Consider the following 19466-nt stretch of genomic DNA (forward strand, 5'->3'; position numbering starts at 1 on the left):
TCTTTTGACCGTCTCCTTTCTGGTCCCCACGGAGAAGACACACCTGCCACTCAGGTACACTTGCCTACCTGATTCCCTTTGTAATGGCCCTGACACACTCAAGTACACCATGTTATTTGCTAGCCATTCATCGCCGGCGGTGCCAAAACCACAAAAGTCACTTCTTTTGACTTCTGATGTCTCATCGGCGTCTCTGGGTGAAACATGAACAGGGAGTGCCTCCTTAGGAAACCCAGCGTGGGGCCGATGATGTCCATCCATCCTTCCAGTCTGCTTCCTTGTTACTCAATCTAGGCTAAACCACAGCTTAATCTGGGGCTTTGTTCCTTGCGGTTCCACCTTCCGGGTGGGGCAAATCGAGCGGAAGGGAAGCGGGCCGTTTGAAGATCAGCGGTCAGTCGTAAACCGAGGACTTCCTATCATTTGTGCAGCAAACAGGGCTGCTGCCTTTGGGACTCCAGGCCTGGTTTCTGCAGAAATGTCCCCTCCGGGCTTTAACATCTCCTGAGTCTACGCCTCCAGGAATAAACTACCCAGCCGAATCTGCTCGGCCGGTGAACCGCACGAAACCAGGAACACAAAACTCGGGTTTATTTCTTTCATTTCAGTTCATTTGTTTGGTTTTTCTCTCCCTCTGCCAGCACGAGCTGACTTTTGGTGCAGTTGAAACTGGGCCAGCCTTGTTCCTTCTCTCCTCCCAACCCTCTTTTCCATTTTTTTTTTCTGAGCTCATTCAAACATTTAATTTCATTTCCTCATTTTTTTCCCTGCCCACCGGGTGCTGGCAGCGCCTGGTTCCAAGGTTTGGAGAAAAAACAAAAGCAGAAACTGCCTTGGTTTCAGAAGTTTTACTTGTATTCTCCCCAAGGCTAGGAACAAAGATTGTTTATTACATTTAATAAGGATAGAATAGAAATAATAGAATAGAATAGAATAGAATAGAATAGAATAGAATAGAATAGAATAGAATATAGGGAACAGAATAGAATAGAAATAAGTAGAATAGAATAGAATAGAATAGAATAGAGAAATGAAGGAATAGAATAGAATAGAATAGAATAGAATAGAATAGAATAGAATAGAATATAGGGAATAGAATAGAATAGAAATAAGAAGAAATAGAATAGAATAGAATAGAAATAAGTAGAATAGAATAGAATAGAGAAATGAAGGAATAGAATAGAATAGAATAGAATAGAAATAAGAAGAAATAGAATAGAATAGAATAGAATAGAATAGAAATAAGTAGAATAGAATAGAATAGAATAGAGCTGGAAGGGGCCTTGAAGGTCATCTAGTCCAACCCCCTGCTCAGGCAGGAAACCCTAAACCATTTCAGACAAATGGCTGTCCAATCTCTTCTTTAAAAAAATATGCTCTAATCAGTTGGCAAACAGTCTGCTTACTTCCCTTTGTATTGCTTAAACGGTTTCCTGGAACTATATCGGGTGGAAGAACAAGTGAAGAAAAAAAAAAAAAACCTTGAGCAGGGCTAGTAGCGTGGTCTAGATGACCTCTAAGGTCCCTTCCAGGGTCCTGCAATGCTGGCGAGACGAGTGTTTTGTTTCCTCCAGGAAATTTTTTTGGGGGGTAAACGTGCAAAAGAAAGAGGCGGTAGAATTAAAATTTGAATTTTTATTTATTCCGTTCCCTCATGTCTCCAAAAATGGCTTCTCAGGAACTTCCCCCCCCCTTTTTTTTCCCCAAAGGAAGGGCAAGAAAGAGATGGGGGAGGCCAGGGTCTGTCCTTCCTCTTTGCCTCCAAAAATCTCCCACCTTTAATTCCTCTTCTCCGGAGATGGATTGTTGCTTTCTCCCGCTACGAAACTTCCCATAAATTAATAATTGGCCATAAATTAATAAAAAGCAAAATAGTCAACGTGTCAAGAGTTCATTGGTTTTTGACTCCCTGTCGAGATCTTGTGGCAGGGAGTCCCGCCGGCCCGGAGATTTTTTTGAAGGAAAATAGCCAGCGAGGTCAATATGCGGCTCCAAGCTTCTAGTCCTCAGTGTCTTGGCATGGCTCCCGGTGTAGGAAGAGCAACAAATTCCTCTTCCCCCCCCCTCCTCCAATCCGTAATTCTGCTCGCGGTCAAGGGAGGAGTGAGCAACTCTCTGGAACCCCCCCTAAAAAAAATCACCCCGCTTTTTCACTGGGGGGGGGCCTTGCTTGTCCAAAAAGCTGAATTTTATATGCCAAAGTTCAACTTTTTCCCCCCTCCAATTTAACCCCCCTCCAAAGAAATCCGGCTGTAGGAAGTGCGCCCCCTACAGTTCGTCGTTGGCCACGGTAGGGTTGATGTAAGAGAAGGGTTTCGTCCCGTTTTTGGGGTGACCCTGAGGAGGAAGCAGAAGAGAAGATTGGGGGGTCCACCGATTTGCAGCTTTTCCCCCCACCTCCCCCAGCCTCAATCTCCATCTGGGTATCTGACGGTTCACACATTACTCTAAACCCGGGTTGAGTTGAGGGCGGCTAGATCCCGCTTTCGCACTAGCACAGACCCGACTCGGAGTGGCCCTCGCCAAGAATTCTGGGAATTGAAGTTCCCTGGCGGATTTTGTGCCCTTTGCACGAATGTCGAGTTTTGCAAACTCGGGGGGGGCCTCGATTGCTGGCTTAAGGACACTGTTTCTGGCTTGTTCTAGAAATCCTGGCTTGGGAAGAGCGGGAAAGCCGGGATTACAAAGCCCATCCCTCCCTGCCTGCCTGCCAGCTCGCCTTTGGTCCCGGCTGTGTGCAGACAGTGCAGAGAATTCCCATGGATCCAACACCAATGTGACAGAAAGGGCTGATGCGGCTATTTATATCGAATCAAGAGGGAGGGATTAAATAAATACATGAAAAATAAATAAATGTCTCAAATTCTTTGGCAAGGTGTGGCCGTGTTTAAACAGCCGGGACAAGCAGCAAAGGTTTCTGTTTCCCAGTGGTAAGAAAAAAAAATTGACTTTGGGTCAAATGCATTTTTTAAAAAATAATAATAATAATAATAACCTAAACCAAATATACCAGTTTGCGTGTTATAAAGATTGCTCAAATGTTGTGGGTGGAGAAACGGTGTGCGTGTGTGTGTCTGTGTGTGTGTGTGTGGAGTTTATCGCAGGTGGGAAAAAGGTAACTCGGAGGGAGGGTGCTGGGGAATGGCAAAAGGCCTTCGGAATTGTGTCTGTGTTGTGATTGGGTCATTTATTAACGCGAACAAAACAAACTTGGTTTGGGAATTGGCGTAGTTCCTTTTGCGTTGCTTGCTGTTCACAAGCGCCAGCTCGGCTAAGAATTGGGAGGGAGGGAGGGAGGAAATAAATGGAGGGAGAGATGGATGAAAAAGGGAGGGAGGGAGGAGAAGAAAGAAGGAAGGAAAAGAATGAAAAAAGAAAGGAGGAAGGAAGGAAGGAAGGAGAAGAAAGAAGGGAGGTAAGGAAGGAAGGAAGGATGAAGGGATGGAGCGTGGGAGGAAGGAGAAAAGAAAGGAAAAGAATGAAAGAGGAAAGGAAAGGAAGGAAGGAAATGGAGGGAGGGATGAAGAAGGGATGGAGCGTGGGAGAAAGGAGAAGAAAAGAAAGAAGAAAAAGAATGAAAGAGGAAAGGAAAGGAAGAAAGGAAGGAAATGGAGGGAGGGATGAAGAAGGGATGGAGTGTGGGAAGAAGGAGAAGAAGAAAGAAGGAAAATGAAAGAGAAAGAAAGAAAAGAAAAAGAAAGAAAGAAAGAAAGAAAGAAAGAAAGAAAGAAAGAAAAGAAAGAAAAGGGAGGGAACGATTTAATAATAATAATAATAATAATAATAATAATAATAATTTAATTTGTACCCCGCCCTTCTCCTCACCGGACTCAGGGCGGCTAACAGCCTTATAAAACCACAATACAATACATATCTATATTAAAAGCCATCTATTTAAGAAAATTAATTTCCCCCTGAAAATGAACGAATCACCCCTTGTCCAACTTTGATCTCTTCTCTATGGACTTCTCCACTGCTAGGAGGCTTAAAAAAAAAAAAAAAAAAAGCCCGAGGGCCTTTCTGGATTTCTTAATGAGGACTAGAAACCTGCCTGGGCTCTCCTTGCTGAGGAAAAGCAGAGGATTGCCCCCTCTCCCCCCCCCCTGCCCCCAGCCCCTGGGTGGGAAGGCAACAGTTGTGCTGAAAAGCTTAGGCAACCTCCAGATGCTTCAGTGTGGTGTGTAAACACGGCCGGGTCACGAGGGAGGGTGGGGAGCAGCCGGGCCAGCTGAAGCCCTGCGTGTGTCTCCCCCCGCCTCAACAGTCAAGGGCAAACAAATTGCTGCCAGTTTGGGAAAGTCCCTCTGTGAGGTCTGGAGAGGGAGAAAACGGAATAAAAAGCGTCCCCCCCCCCCATCCCCTCCTGGCCCCGGCTGGAGCGGAGCTGGATATTTGCACAACCGGCAGTGTTTATGCAGTGCAGCCAAGCACGTAATGGCACGGAAGGGGCCAGTTCGGCTTAGATGGGCCCTCCGCCACTGGCCGGCTGCAGAGGTCTCAGGCCGGGCTCTCCTCCCTTGCCGGTTCTGCCAGGCCCAGGAGACAGAGGGTGCCCCTTGGCTGGGCATCAGTTCAGCCTGGGGCAGGGGGTGCCCTGAAGGTCCCCAGGGTCCAGTCTAGAAGGAAGGGGAGGCTCACTGAGAAATGGCACACACACACACACACACACACACACACACTCATTATAGGGAGCCCTAGGATCAGAGGGGAGGGAAGAGGGGGGGGGAGGAAGGGCAGGGAAGAAAAGGGGAGGAGGAGGAGGAGGAGGAAAGATAAAGAGAAATCAAGTTAGATAAAGAAGAAAGGAAAAAGGGAAGGGAGGGAAGGAAGGAAAAAAAGAAAAAGAAAGAAAGAAAAGTAAGGAGAAAAAGAAAAAGAAGGAAGAGAAGGAAGGAGAAAAAGAAAAAAGGAAAGAAAGAAAGAGAAAAAAGGAAGGAAGGAGAAAGAAAGAAAGAAAGAAAGAAAGAAAGAAAGAAAAAGAAAAAAGGAGGAAGGAAGAGGGAGGGAAGGAAGGAAGGAAGAAAGAAAAAAGAAAGAAAGGGAAGGAGAGAAAGAAAGAAAAAGAAGGAAGGAAGGGGAAAGAAAGAAGAAAGAAAGAAAGAAAAAGAAAGGAAGGAGAAAGAGAAAGAAAGAAATGGAAGGAAGGAAGGAGAGAGAAAGAAAGAAAAAAGAGAAGGAAGGGAGAGAGAAGAAAGAAAAAAGAAAGAAAGAAAGAAAGAAAGAAAGAAAGAAAGAAAGAAAGAAAGAAAGAAAGAAAGAAAGAGAGTTTCGCTAGCCCATCAATGGCTGCTGTAACCTTCGCTGCTTTCCTTTCTCTTTACATTCCCTAAATTCTTCCTCCCGGCTTTCCAAAGGTCCACCACAGCTGCCCCTGCGCCTTTCCCACGGGGGTGTGAGGCTGGACCCTCTGCCTGTATCTCAGGGTGCAGAAGGCCTGGCCCCCGGGCACCCCTCCTCCGAGACCCCAAGAACAGCCTGCGAAACCCTCCGGGCGGGGAACTCACTGTCTGGTGTTCCGGGCTGTGCCCGGCGCTCACCTCTCCGTAGGGGTTTTGCTTCTGGTTGGGGGCCGCGTAGCGTCCGTGGGTCTGGTATGTGGGGTACTCGTTCATGGGGTGGTACGAATCCCGGCCACTAAGTAGCTCCATGCTTCCCCGGTGCTTCCGGCGACAGTAGAAGACGAACTGCGATAGAGCGGAGGAGGAAAGCCATTAATTGGGGGGGGGCACGGAGGGCTGTCCTCCACTTACGACCGTTCATTTAATGACCATTTGAAGTCTGAACTTAACAACGGTGCAGAAAAAAAGGACTTAGGGCCGCTTTTCTCACAGCATCCCCGTGGCCACGTGAACAAAATTGGCAACTGACTCATATTTATGACGGTCGCAGCGTCCCGGGGTCACGGGATCCCCTTTGGTGATCTCCTGATGCGCAAAGTCAAGGGGTGGTGGGGAAGACCGACTCGCTTAACAACTTTGTCACAGAAAAGTCGTACAAAGGGGCAAAACCCGCTGAACATATTTCTCGCTGAGCCACGTAAACTCTTGGCTCTGTTGCGGTCGTAAAGAGAGGACTGCCTGTACCGCCCCCCCTCCCCTTTTCTCCCCATCTTTTCTGTCGCAAGCCTAGGAAGCACGTACACACACACCACCCCGCTCGGCCTCTCCAGCTTTCTCACACTTAACAACCGTTACAGGCGGGGATTTTGCGAGTCGCTGGAAACCTCACACTCCCAACAACTCACCAGCCACAATAGGGCGAGGAGCAGGACGAAAACCAGGAAGCACACCAGGACGAGAAGAGCGATGCCCCAGCCTGGGACCGTCTCCGTGGCAACGGTCGGTTTGGTGGCACTCACTGCAAGGAAGAAAGCAAAGAGATCAGGTTTTGCGTCGGGCGGGAAGACGAGAGAAAAAGAATTACGGTTCTCACGCGGCCTTTTTCGAGCAATCGCCCCTCAAAATTGTTACAAGTGCGCAGGACGGATGGTGTACCGGCCTGGAAACATCCCCAGAGGCCTGACAGAAAATCCTACGGGGCCGGTGGTTGTAGTTGCAGGTAGTCCTCGACTTACGACAGTTCGGTCACTGACCGAAGTTGCAACTGCGCTGAAAAAAAACGACTTTTTCAGCCTTACGACCGTCACTGCATCCACATGGTCGTGTGATCAAAATCCTGAGTCATATTTGTGACGGTCACAGCGCCCCGGGCTCACGTGATCTCCCTTTTGCGGCCTTCTGACAGGCAAAGTCGTCAATGGGGAAGCCGGATTCGCTTAACGACCGCGTAGCGCTAATTCAAAAGCCGCAGTGATCGCCAAGCATTCGAATTTCGATCACGCGACCGTGGGGAACGTACGATGGTCACAGGTGTGTGGGAAACGGTCGTGAATCCCTCTTTTCAGTGCCGTTGCAACTTCGAACAGCTGCTAAGCGAACTGTCGTAAGTCGAGGACTCACTGCGAAGCCAGGGAAGAGGGAGAAAGCGCCCCCCCTCTCCAAACTCCCCCATCTAAAGATAATTGTGTTAGCACGTTGCCGCTCACAACAAACTCCAGGTCGGGGTTAATTGCGAGGGACACCAGCAGCGAAACTGTTGCCCTGTGTGAGAGAAAACGCACATTATCTGCCTGGCTTCTGATGTGCATCCTCTTGTGGCTGCCCTGAGGACTAGAAACTTGATTGTGTGGCTTGGGAAGCGAGAATTTCAGAAGCGTCGTTTCCGCCTTGCTGTTGCAACTTTGATCGGTCACTAACATCTGTATTTTGCTTGACTTCCCAAGGCATCTTCCTGCTAGGAATGTTATTCTCACCTCTTACTTGGCTCAACTGTAGCCCCGCCGTGGAGTTGGTGTCGGCGCTGCTCAAAATGTTCTCCACTTCACTTTCTGATTTTAAATTGGTTCCTTCGAAAAATAATTGTGATTCCACAGCCACGGAGCCTTCCCTGTGGATTCAAAAGAAAAGACGGAAGTTAAAGAAATTCAAGCCAATAAGCCACCCCCCCCGAATCGTTTACTGTAAGGATAGAACAAGTGCTTCACCCCAAAAATAAAATTAAAATTAAATTAAAAAAACAGGAGACGGGTAGGGCAAACTGCCCTCTCTCCTGTTTGAACCACAAACTTTGTTGTTGTTGTTGTTGTTTTTAAAATAATATTTTTGTTAAGAGGTTTCAGCGACGATAGCAGAAGGGAACGCAAGCGAAAAAGAAAAAAAAGGGGGGGAACAGAATAAAAGCTGGCGAGGAAGCGAGGAAGGAAAAAAGAGAAAGATAACGCGAACTAAGAAAAGAAAAGAAAAACGGGCGGGGCCGAAAGGTGGAAGAAAGCAAGACGGAACGAAAATAGAGAAAAAGGCCGTATAAACTAGGGGGAAAAGAAAAAAAGAATAAAAAGAATAAAAGCCGCAAGAAAGCAAAGAAGAAAGGGAAAAGATCATGCAAACTCGAAAGAAAAAGAAAAGCAGAATGAAAGGTGAAAGAGAGCAAGGAAGAAGAAAAAAGATAATATAAGCTAAAAAGAAGAACAGAAGACGCAAGAAAAGAGGGGGGGAAAACAGACAAGAAAGAAACTTTCCAATCTGATTAAAACAAACTTAGTTTGTTTCACTATGTCTGCTCTAAATGAACAGATATAACTCTTTCCTTCCTTCCTTCCTTCCTTCCTTCCTTCCTTCCTCCCTCTTTCTTTCTTTCTCTCTTTTCCTTTCTTTCTTTCTATTTTTCTTTCTTTCTCCCTTTCTTCTTTCTTTCTTTCCTTCTTTCCTTCTTTCTTTCTTTCTTTCTTTCTTTCTTTTTCTTTCTTTCTTTCTTTCCTTCCTTCCTTCTATTTTTCTTTCTTTCTTTCTCCCTTTCTTTCTTTCTTTCTTTCTTTCTCTCTCTTTCTCTCTTTCTTCCTTCCTTCCTTTTTTCTTTCTCTCTTTCTCTCTCTCTCTCTTTCTTTCTTTCTTTCTTTCTCTTTCTCTCTTTCTCTCTTCCTTCCTTTTTTCTTTCTCTCTTTCTCTCTCTCTTTCTTTCTTTCTTTCTGTTTTCCTTCCTTCCTTCCTTCCTCCCTCTTTCTTTCTTTCTTTCTTTCTTTCTTTCTCTCTTTTCCTTTCTTTCTTTCTATTTTTCTTTCTTTCTCCCTTTCTTCTTTCTTTCTTTCCTTCTTTCCTTCTTTCCTTCTTTCCTTCTTTCCTTCTTTCTCTTTCTTTCTTTCTTTCTCTCTCTTTCTCTCTTTCTCTCTTTCTCTCTTCCTTCCTTTTTTCTTTCTTTCTCTCTTTCTCTCTCTCTCTCTCTTTCTTTCTTTCTTTCTTTGTTTGTTTTCCTTCCTTCCTTCCTTCCTTCCTTCCTTCCTTCCTTCCTTCCTTCCTTCCTTCCTTCCTTCCTTCCTTCCTTCCTTCCTTCCATGGAGCAGAGTTCTAATAAGTAATGGGGGAAAGTTATCCCACAGCAAAATCAAAAGCAGCACAAGCAGAAGGGCAGCACCATAAAGCTTGCAGTGGTGCTAAAAGAGAGGCACTTTTTTTTTTTGTTTTTGAAAGGGTACAATCAGGGCTTACCCTGGTATATATATATATATATAAAACTTCTTTGGGTGGCTGCTTTCCTGGTGCTTTGGCATGCAATGCCTTGGAGGTAATTGAACGGCGCTGAGGGGGATTGAGGTGCCCTGGTGTTTAAGGCTGCAGCCGCCTTTGATTTTTGACCCCTGAATTTTGAGGGTTTCTGTTTAATTCTGTTTCCATACCTGAAGGCGATAATGATGTAGCCTGTATAACCGAACTGGCAGGTGCTACAGTTGTACAGGTTGTCATACTGTGAAAAGAAAGAGGAAGAGGAAGGAATGGAGGGAGGGAGGGATGGAGGGAGGGAGGGAGAAGAGAGAGAGAGACAAAGAAAGAAAGAAAAAAGAGAAAGAAAGAAAGAAAGAAAGAGAAAGAAAGAAAGAAAGAAAGAGAAAAAAGAGAAAAAAGAATGAAAGAAAGAAAGAAAGAGAAAGAAAGAAAGAAAGAAAGAAAGAAAGAGAAAAAAGAAAGAAAGAAAGAAAGAAGAAAGAGGAAGGAAGGAAGGAAGGAAGGAAGGAAGGAAAAAAAGAAAAAAGAGAAAGAAAGAAGAAAGAAAGAAAAAAGAGAAAGAGAAAGAAAGAAAGAAAAAGAGAAAGAGGAAAAGAAAGAAAGAAAGAAAGAAGAAAAAAGAAAGAAAGAAAGAAAGAAGAAAGAGGAAGGAAGGAAGGAAAAAAAGAAAAAAGAGAAAGAAAGAAAGAAAGAAAAAAGAGAAAGAGAAAGAGAAAGAAAGAAAGAAAAAGAGAAAGAGGGAAAGAAAGAAAGAACGAAAGGGAGGGTGGAAGAAAAAGAAAGAAAGAAAGAAGAAAAAAGAAAGAAAAAACAGACATGTCAAAATACAATTGCTGTGTTTATTTTCCACTTTTAAATGATGATCTAATGTTTCTCAAACTTATAACTTTAAGATGTGTCAACTCCCAGAACTGACTGTGTGCTGAAGTCCACCCATCTTAAAAGTTCTCAAGTTCTGAGAGACACTTAATTTCTTTCCCATCCCTCCCCTCAATTTGCACAACGATGCATTGATTCAGGGACTGGCCCAACACGGGAGAGAAAAAACACAAGGCTGTGGGCATTTTTGCAAACTAAACTCTCATTTGCCACCCACAAATGAGAGTATTAATAGGCCTCCTTTTCATTTGGGAGCCATTATCATCCCACTTTATCCAAAACTAATTTTGGAGCGATGAGGACCAGAAACGTGACCCGATTTGAAACAAAACCCGCATTCTCCTCAAATCTACGGCTGTTATCACAGTTGAGGGTGCCATTTCAGGTACTGAGATGGATGGGGAGGGTCTGAAGGCACAAAATCTGAAATAATTTCAAACCCAATTTGTCCCCAAACTTGGCAACTTTAAGACTGATGGACTTCAACTCCCAGAATTCCCCAGCCAATAGGGGAGAATTTTTAAAGTTTCCAGGTTTAGAGACGCCCCCTGCTTTAACCTACCGCAAATCTCACGAAAGATGGCGTCATCTTTTTCCCTGGCGAATTAGGGGCCCATAATTTTAAACCAGCACTTACAATGATGGCAGGTGGGCTTTCCACCCCATCCTGGGTGCCACGAAAGAACCCGCTTCACCCCCCCCCAAAAAAGTACCTGTCTAAAAACTGTCCAGCCCACACCAGGGGTTCCCTCCCCCCTCTCTTGCAACACTCACCATAATTCTGATTGCGTTACTCAGTTCCATGAAATAACGGCTCTTTGAGTCCTCTAAGCTGGAATTGTATATTTTATTGTTGATGTGGTAGCTGATGTAAAAAATGGCTTTGATAACAGGAGGTTTCGTTGTACGCGACAAACTGGGAGTTGGTCGTTGTGGAGTTGAGGTTGTTACAAGGCTGGTCAAGTGGGAGGTGGATGGTACGACCCTCGTGGAGGGTGAGGTTGTCTGTTTGGTTGTAGGCTGAACACTGGATGCCGCTGGGTTGTTTTCAGATGAGGGTGTTGATTTGGGCCCCGCTGTGATGGGTGAGGTTGTCAACTTGGTTGTAGGCTGAACACTGGGTGTTGCGGTGGTGTTTCCAGGGGAGGGTGTTGAATTGGTCCTCACTGTGGGAGGCACGGATGTCAACTTGGTTGTAGGCTGAACACTGGGTGTTGCGGTGGTGTTTCCAGGGGAGGGTGTTGAATTGGTCCTCACTGTGGGAGGCACGGATGTCAACTTGGTTGTAGGCGGAACACTGGGTGTTGCGGTGGTGTTTGCAGGGGAGGGTGTTAAATCGGTCTCCCTTGTGGGAGACACGGATGTCAACTTGGTTGTAGGCGGAACACTGGGTGTTGTGGTGGTGTTTCCTGGGGAGAGTGTTAAATCGGTCTCCCCTGTGGGAGACACGGATGTCAACTTGGTTGTAGGCAGAACACTGGGTGTTGCGGTGGTGTTTCCTGGGGAGAGTGTTAAATCAGTCTCCCCTGTGGGAGACACGGATGTCAACTTGGTTGTAGGTGGAACACTGGGTGTTGTGGTGGTGTTTCCAGGGGAGAGTGTTAAATCAGTCTCCCCTGTGGGAGACACGGATGTCAACTTGATTGTAGGTGGAATACTGGGTGTTGCGGTGGTGTTTCCAGGGGAGAGTGTTAAATCGGTCTCCCCTGTGGGAGACACGGATGTCAACTTGATTGTAGGTGGAACACTGGGTGTTGCGGTGGTGTTTCCAGGGGAGAATGTTAAATCAGTCTCCCCTGTGGGAGACATGGATGTCAACTTGATTGTAGGTGGAACACTGGGTGTTGCGGTGGTGTTTCCAGGGGAGAGTGTTAAATCAGTCTCCCCTGTGGGAGACACGGATGTCAACTTGGTTGTAGGTGGAGCACAACATATTATGGTGGTGTTTCCAGGGGAGAGTGTTAAATCGGTCTCTCCTGTGGTTGACACGGATGTCAACTTGATTGTAGGTGGAACACTGGGTGTTGCGATGGTGTTTCCAGGGGAGGGTGTTGGTTTGGTCCCTACTGTGGTGAGTAAGGTTGCCAATTTGGTTGTTGACTGAACAGTGGGTGTTGTCGAGCTTCTTGTAGTTGAAGGTGTTGGTTCGGTCTGCATTGATGAGGATGTTGCTACAGTTTCTGTAGTGGGAGACGGGGTGTCTGGTTTGGTTTTAGGTGGAGGGATGGAGGATGTGGAGATGGGTTCAGTCAAGGATGTTGTTCTGGTCTCCAGCGTGGTGGTTGTGTGTTTTGGTGTGTTTGTAGCTGGAGAACCGGATTCTGTTGCTGTTCTTACGGCTGTACTACCTTCTGAAGAGCCTGTAAATATAAATTTTAATCACTTCTCAGAAATGCCTTACCATTTATTGAGGCACTCTTCCTTTCTATTTCAAATCATTTACAGCTAGTCCCCCACTTAGTGACCATTCAAACGGCACCGAAAAAAGCAAGATATACATATAGATATATAGTATATTAATTCTTTCCTCCTTTTAGAGCTTTGTGTAATAATCCCTCATTTGTTAAGAGTTCTACCTGTATATCATCTACATATGTATACAGATTGTCCTTGACGTACGGCCCCAATTGAGCCCAAATTTTCTGTTGCTCAGCGAGACATTTGGTTAAATGAGTTTTGTCCCCATTTTACGACTTTTCTCGCTGCCATTGGTAAGGGAACCCCTGCCGTTTTGAAGCAAATTTGTGCGGTTGTGACGCAAATCCAGCATTCCCCCTTGATTTTGCTTGTCAGAACGTCGCAAAAGGGGGAATCACAGGACCCCCCCCCGGGACCCTACAACCGTCATAAATACGAGTCAGTTGCCAAGCTGACTCGTATTTAAAGCAAATACGAGTCAGTTGCCAAGCTGACTCGTATTTAAAGCAAGCTGACTCGTATTTAAAGCAATTTTTAAATTAACTTGACCAAATTACTAATATTTGTTTTTACTTATGTTTTTAAATTGTAGTTTTTGGGGATTAGTGTTTTATTTGGTTGTTAGCCGCCCTGAGTCCGTAAGGAGAAGGGCGGGATATAAATTAAATTAATAATAATAATAATAATAAAGCATCCGAATTTTGTTCACGTGACCACGGAGACGCTGCAAAACCATCGTGAGAAAAACAGTCCCGGCTCCCTTTTTCAAGTGCCGTTGTTAACTTTGAACGGTCACTAAACGGGGCGTTGTAAATTGAGGACTCTCTGTACGCAAAAACAGGGGAGGTGAATTTAATTCTGCTGTAGTTTCTCTTTGGAAGGTGTGCCCACTTTAGATAGAGTTAAAGGCAGCGTTGACTGCCTTTAACTGGTCTGGAAGTCCGAGAAACTAGACAAGGCAGGATAAACGGTCAAAGAGGAATTTATTGACAATACGGTAGCCGCCTGCGTGAATTCTGCCCTTTCTCGTTTGGAAGAAGCGCGAGATGAACAGATATATAGACCTAGAGGGGATATACAGGCAGTCCTTGACTTACAACAATTCATTTAGTGACAGAATTGAAAAAAAATAACAAACTATATTTCAGACCTATGACCGTCGCAGCGTCCGCGGGACCACGAGATCAAAATCTGGGCGTTTGGCATCTGATTCATACTTATGATGGCTGCAGCGTCCCCGCGGTCACGCGAGCAACATTCGGACGTATCCTAGTCTGTTTTCTGTTCAATCATTAGCCCAGCTCAGACCAGGATCCTTCGTAGAACGCCTACTTGTGGGTGCCAGCCCAAAGAAACGAAAATTTAAAAAGAGCCAAATTTGGACGCACGGGGCTGCTTCGGATGCTAAAAGATCGCTCGTTGGCTTTCATCTTTAATTAGTCGGGTGGTATCACCCTGTGCCCAGGGATTCAGATAAAAGGAAAAGAGAACATTGCGTGGGAAGAGAGCAGATTCCTGACTCGGGGTCCGTGAAAAATTATCTTGCGTCCCATCCGCAGATTTTGCCTCTGGAATTGGATATTTTCATATTTGATTCACCCACTCCAAAATTACAAAGCTCAGGATGTTCCCTTCTTCTTCAGTTCAATTTTTTTTTTTTTTTTTTTTTTTTGGCCCCGGACACAATTTCTCAACTCTGCCCAACCGGATCTAAACGCTCCCCACTTTGAGCCTGAAGTCCCTTAAAAAGATGGATTTTTAAAACTTGCAAGTCCTCAACGTAAAACGATTTAATTCATGACCGTGGCCAGGAAAAGTCGTCAAATGGGGCAAAACTCATTCAACCAAATGTTTCTCTGAGCAGCAGATATATTGGGCTTGACTGCGGTCGTAAGCCGAGGGCTTATCTGTAATCCTAAGGCAGGAAACAGTCTCCAAAGCGGTGACTTAATTGCAAAGGGCCGTGTGTGTGTGTGTGTGTGTGTGTGTGTGTGTGTGTGTATGTGTGGGTTTTAATCTTTCTTGGAAAAAAACCCCGGAAAATCGAAGAAAAGGCTCCCCCAAGTTATTTGCAAAATTCTGCCATCTTTGCAAAAGATCCCAATTAGAGACAGGTGGATCGGTTCAGAACAGGTAAAGGTGTGTAAGAGAGAGGGGGGGAGGTGGCAAGAAGGAGGGGGGGTTTAGAATATATTTTTAGCTACTTTCAAAGGTGTGTCAAGTACCCGGAAAGCTTTCAAGCACGTCTAAACGACGAGGGAAACTTCAGCCAAAAATGCAAAATTTTTCACGCACGAAAGGCGCAAAGGTCATCTTCCAAGCTGGGGCAGCTGTTGAAATGGATCACTTCGCTGCCTCCCCCACCCCACCCCATTTTCTCTTCCTCAACCCACCCACCCTCGCCCCAGCTTCAAGATCAGCCCTGCCTCGTGGTGCTGGATCTTTCTGCATCCATCTGGAACGATCCCACGCTGGGATCCCGAGGCAAACCGAAGAAAAATCAAACAAGGGAATATCCAGAAGAAAAAGGACAGCAGGGAGAAAGGATCTATTGTCCTAGATCTACTTTCCCCGGGGGTGAGGAGGGGGAGATCCACTCCTCTCCTGGGCACCCAGAAGCCCCTTCCTCCCATTCTCTCCCCTTCCACCCCCTCTATCTTTGCACGCCTCTCACCTGTGATGATCAGTCCCAGGTGTATCAGCAGGAGAATCCAAGCCATGATCCAGTTTCTAAGTAATCGAGTAATCTTCCCGGACTGGGGTGCCGCTCTTCGCTTCAGGATATTAAAAAGGGAAGGCTGGGAGGGCAGGTATATAACAGAGGCACCTGAGTCCAGGTAAGAGGCAGGCCACACCCCGGGGGCCGGTCCAGGGAGGGAGATCTGACACCAGCTTCTAAATTTGACCCTTCTGCTTTCTTGGTGGTGTTTCCATCAGAATATAGTGCATTTGTGTGTGTATATGTGTGGTGTGTGTTTGTCTAGGTTTTGTGTGTGTGTTTGTGTACGTGGGTGGGTAGGGAGTGGGCTCCATCGGTCCCCCTGAAGGAGCGCCCCACAAATCCGAATACGGAAGCACAAAAATCTGGGTAGGGGTGGTCCTGGACTTACGACCGCCGTTGCTAAGCAAGGCGGTTGCTAAGTTCGCCCCTGCCTGATTTTACAACCGTTCGGGCCGCAGGGCGGTGAAGTGAATCCCTGCAGTTGTTACAAAGCGGATGCTGTGGTCGCTAAGCGAATCCTGTGCTTGTTAAGTGGATCACTGCGGTTGTTAAGAGGATCCTGTGGTCGCTAAGCGGATTCTGTGGTGGTTAAGCAGATCCTGTGGGTTGTATTTCTGAGGGGGATAGGAAGCCCGGATCGAGAGGGATCCGGCGAAGGAGTCGGTGGAAAGTTATTTCAAAGAGGCCCAGTTTTATTTCCGAGGCTGCCGATTGTCTGCCGACAAAGAGGCCATTAGCTTTTCACCCGATTGTTTAGCTTTAGTAAATTACTATTAGGAAGTGGTGCCCGTTGACTTAACTGAAAAGAACTTAATGGGCCCTTAATGTGTATTTAACAAGTGGCGCTTTCCAGGCTCCGGTTTTCCAAATTAACTGGAGAAAGTAAAGTACAAGGTGTGGCAGTTTTAGCTACTTGCTTGAAAAGCTCCCTGGCTTTGCTGCGGAAGACTCACGATAGCATCCTGTCCTTCGCTAAGTTTCTAGTCCTCATGGACTGGGAAGAAACGGTCGCTTCGGGCAGGGCCCAAGCCTCCGTCCCAAAGGAGAACCGTTTCTCCCCCCCCCCCCCGCCCAGCAGCATATAAAAAGATAAGAAACGTTTTTATTTTTATTTTAATTTTAAACCTGACTCAAGGGAAAAGAGATGGCAAAAAAAAAGAAAATGGAATTTGTCAAGTTAAAAATGTTGTCAGCTCAAAGGGCCAAAGCAGGAAGAAGCTGCTTGAAAAGGTAGCCGGAAAAATGGAAGCTGGTGGTAGCAATGGCTGAGAGAACGCCGTTAAAGGCAGATGGGAGAAGATCCTTCCTTCCTTCCTTCTTCCCTCTGTCCTTTCCTGCCTCCCTTTCTTCCCTATCTCGCTCTCTTCCTCNAAAGTACAGACAAAGTCCAACTTTAAATTAATAAAAAAAAACAAAACCCAGGAAAACAACGCTGGGGACCGGCAGCCTTTCCTTTCCACGGCAGCCCGGGAAAAGGCCCTGAAAAGAGGGAGCTGCAAGGCAGAGGTAGACTGCCCCTGAGCATGGAGGTTCCACTCAGTCCAGGCTGCCTTTGCCCCAGGCTTATCCCCTCAATTAATTTATGTAGCCTTAATAGCCTCTTCCTTATTTTCCTCACCCTGGGAATTTACAACGCCGATGGAGGGGAGGGGAATTTCTCTTCTCCAATTTTCCACAGCCCCATCCATCATCTTCTCCCTTCCTGGCCTCCACCTCACCTCCCTCGCTGGCCCTCCCGCCAAGGCCGGAGGGGGGGCAGGTGGGCTTCCTCCACCCACCCAAAATGCCCAGAAGGAGGCCGGACACCCCCTCCCCCAAATAAAGTTTTCTGGGTTGATGGTGGGGGCTTCCGTTGTTGGGCACCTCTCTGTCTTTGTGGCCCAGAGTGTTGTGTTTTTTTTTGGGGGGGGGGAGGGGATAGAGGTGAGGGTCCCACTTTAGGAGGATGCTTGAAAAGTCCCGATTTGCCCGCCGCCGGTGGCTTTGTTTGCGAAGAGGGAGGGTAGAAGTGAGGGGCAGAAGGAGTTAGGCTTGGCGTGCCAACGCTGCTGATCTGGCCTCCGTCCAACTTTTCTCCGCTTTCCATTCACACTGGCCTTTTCAGTCTGGTGCCCTCCCCTCCCCTCCCTTCCTTCCTTTTCTTTCTGTTCCTCCCTCTCTTCCTTCCCCCCTCTCTCTCTCCCTCCCTCCCTTCCTTGCTTCCTTCCTCTCTCCCTTCCCATCCCTTCTGCTCCTTTCTTCCTTCCTTCCTGCCTTCCCTTCCCTTCTGCTCCCTCCTTCCCTTCCTTTCTCTCTCTCTCTCTCTCTCTCTCTCTCTCCATTCCCTTCCCTCTCCTCCCCTCCCTTCCTTTCCATCTCTTCTGCTCCTTCCTCCCTTCCTGCCTTCCCTTCCCTTCTGCTCCCTCCCTCCTTCCCTTCCCTTCCTTTCTCTCTCTCTCTCTCTCTCTCTCCATTCCCTTCCTTCCCTCTCCTCCCCTCCCTTTTCCCTTCCTTTCCATCTCTTCTGCTCNTCCCCTGTCCCTCCCAGGAATCCCTGACTCAACCTCTCCCTCTGGATGGAACATCCTGAACTCCTCCTGGGTGGGAGGACCGGAGACCCCAGGGTGACCCTGAGCGCTGGGCACTTCAAGGGCCCTGATGTCCTGGCTGAGGCCGCTGCTTATCGGCCAGAGGGTCCCGTGGACGTCTGGCTCTTGCGCAAGGGGGCAGCCTTGGGGACAGGGGTCAGGGGAGACGCCCTCATCCAGGACCGGCAGGTCCTCCTCCTTTCCAGGGAGCCCCCTCTTATCTCCAGCCCAGGATCCAGGCTGGAGAGGGAACAGCTGCCATCTTTTCACACCGAAGAACTTACCTTTATTTATTTATTCGAGTATAACGCGCAAAATTTTCTACCCAAAAAAAGAAATCAAAGTTTGGGTGCGCGTTATAAACGAGGGCTGGGGTGGGGTGACGCAGTGGCGGCCGGTCCATTGAGGGCGCAGGCGAATTGTGAGTTCGCACTGTGCCTTTTCCGGGCTTCAGCCACTCACGTGAGGGCGAAGAAAAAAAAAAAAGTCCCCTCGTCGCGTACAGGGGACGGCCCGAACTGGCGAGATGCACTTCCCTTTCCCGTTAGATGGCAACTCAGGGTATCAAGAGAAAACGTTCTGCATATGACGCGAATTGTGAGTTCGCACTCCAGCCTGTCAGAAATTCCAGTCCCAGTTTGGGTCATAAAATGTGTGTGTGTGTGTGTGTGTGTGATATTTCTCCATTGTTGTCCTTCTTTCCTTCCTTCCTTCCTTCCTTCCTTCCTTCCTTCCTTCCTTCCTTCCTCCCTCCCTCCCTCCCTCCCTCCCTCCACTTTCTTTGTTTATGTTATGTTTATGTTTATTATATTTATATCCCGCCCTTCTCCTTGCGGACTCAGGGCGGCTAACAGCCAGATAAAACCACTACAAAAATACAAAATGCTACAGTTAAAAACATAATTAAAAGACAATATTAACATTTGGCCAAGTTAATTTAAAATTATTTTAAAACCCCCGCTAAAAATTTCCCCTAGGCCAGTCCTGCAAGCTGAAATAGCCATGTCTTAAGGGCGCGGCGGAAGGAAGGGAGATCAGGGATCACCCTGATCTCTGGGGGCAGCTCATTCCAGAGGGTGGGAGCTCCCACCGAGAAGGCCCTCCCCCTTGGGGTCGCCAGCCGGCACTGTCTGGCCGACGGCACCCTGAGGAGACCCACCCTGTGGGAGCGTACAGGTCGATGGGAGGCACTCTGAGGCAGAAGGCGGTCTCGAAGATATCCAGGTCCGATGCCATGGAGCGCTTTGAAGGTGATAATCAACACCTTGAAGCGCACCCGGAAAGCCACCGGCAGCCAGTGCAGCTCGCGCAGCAGCGGTGTTACATGGGAGCGACGAGTCCCTCCCAACACCGCCCGCGCGGCCGCATTTTGGACTAGCTGGAGCCTCCGGGTGCTTCTCAAGGGGAGCCCCATGTAGAGAGCATTGCAGTAGTCCAGGCGGGAGGTGACAAGGGCATGGGTGACTGTGCGCAAGGCGTCCCGGTCCAGAAAAGGTCGCAACTGGTGGATCAGGCGTACCTGATAGAACGTACCTTTCAATCGTTCCTCTCCTCCCCTCTAATTCTCCTTCCTTCCTTCCTCCCTCCCTCCCCTTTTTCAATCCTTCCTTCCATCTCCCTCTAATTCCCCTTCCTTCCTTCCTTCCTTCCTTCCTTCCTTCCTTCCTTCCTTCCTTCCTTCCTTTCTTCCTCCCTCCACTTTCTTTCAATCCTTCCTTCCCTCCCGCTTAATTCCCCTTCCTTCCTTCCTTTCTCCCTCCCTCCACTTTTTCAATCCTTCCTTCCATCTCCCTCTAATTCCCCTTCCTTCCTTCCTTCCTTCCT

The 19466-nt window shown here is 47.3% G+C and overlaps 1 protein-coding gene across 1 annotated transcript; it reads right to left on the reverse strand.

The window, feature by feature from the left end:
* Window positions 1-2063: 2063 nt before the first annotated feature.
* On the reverse strand, window positions 2064-15133 carry MUC1 (mucin 1, cell surface associated). The gene is made up of 7 exons (XM_015826036.1): window positions 15028-15133; window positions 10710-12295; window positions 9230-9297; window positions 7313-7446; window positions 6245-6357; window positions 5538-5684; window positions 2064-2337 (listed from the first exon to the last, which is right to left on the reverse strand). Exons 1-7 carry the CDS (start codon window positions 15071-15073, stop codon window positions 2269-2271), a joined length of 2163 nt encoding a protein of 720 aa, XP_015681522.1. The 5' UTR covers window positions 15074-15133; the 3' UTR covers window positions 2064-2268.
* Between the last annotated feature and the right edge of the window lie 4333 nt (window positions 15134-19466).

Source organism: Protobothrops mucrosquamatus, unplaced genomic scaffold, assembly GCF_001527695.2.
Source record: "Protobothrops mucrosquamatus isolate PMUCROS unplaced genomic scaffold, P.Mucros_1.0 scaffold2939, whole genome shotgun sequence".
NCBI lineage: Eukaryota > Metazoa > Chordata > Lepidosauria > Squamata > Viperidae > Protobothrops > Protobothrops mucrosquamatus.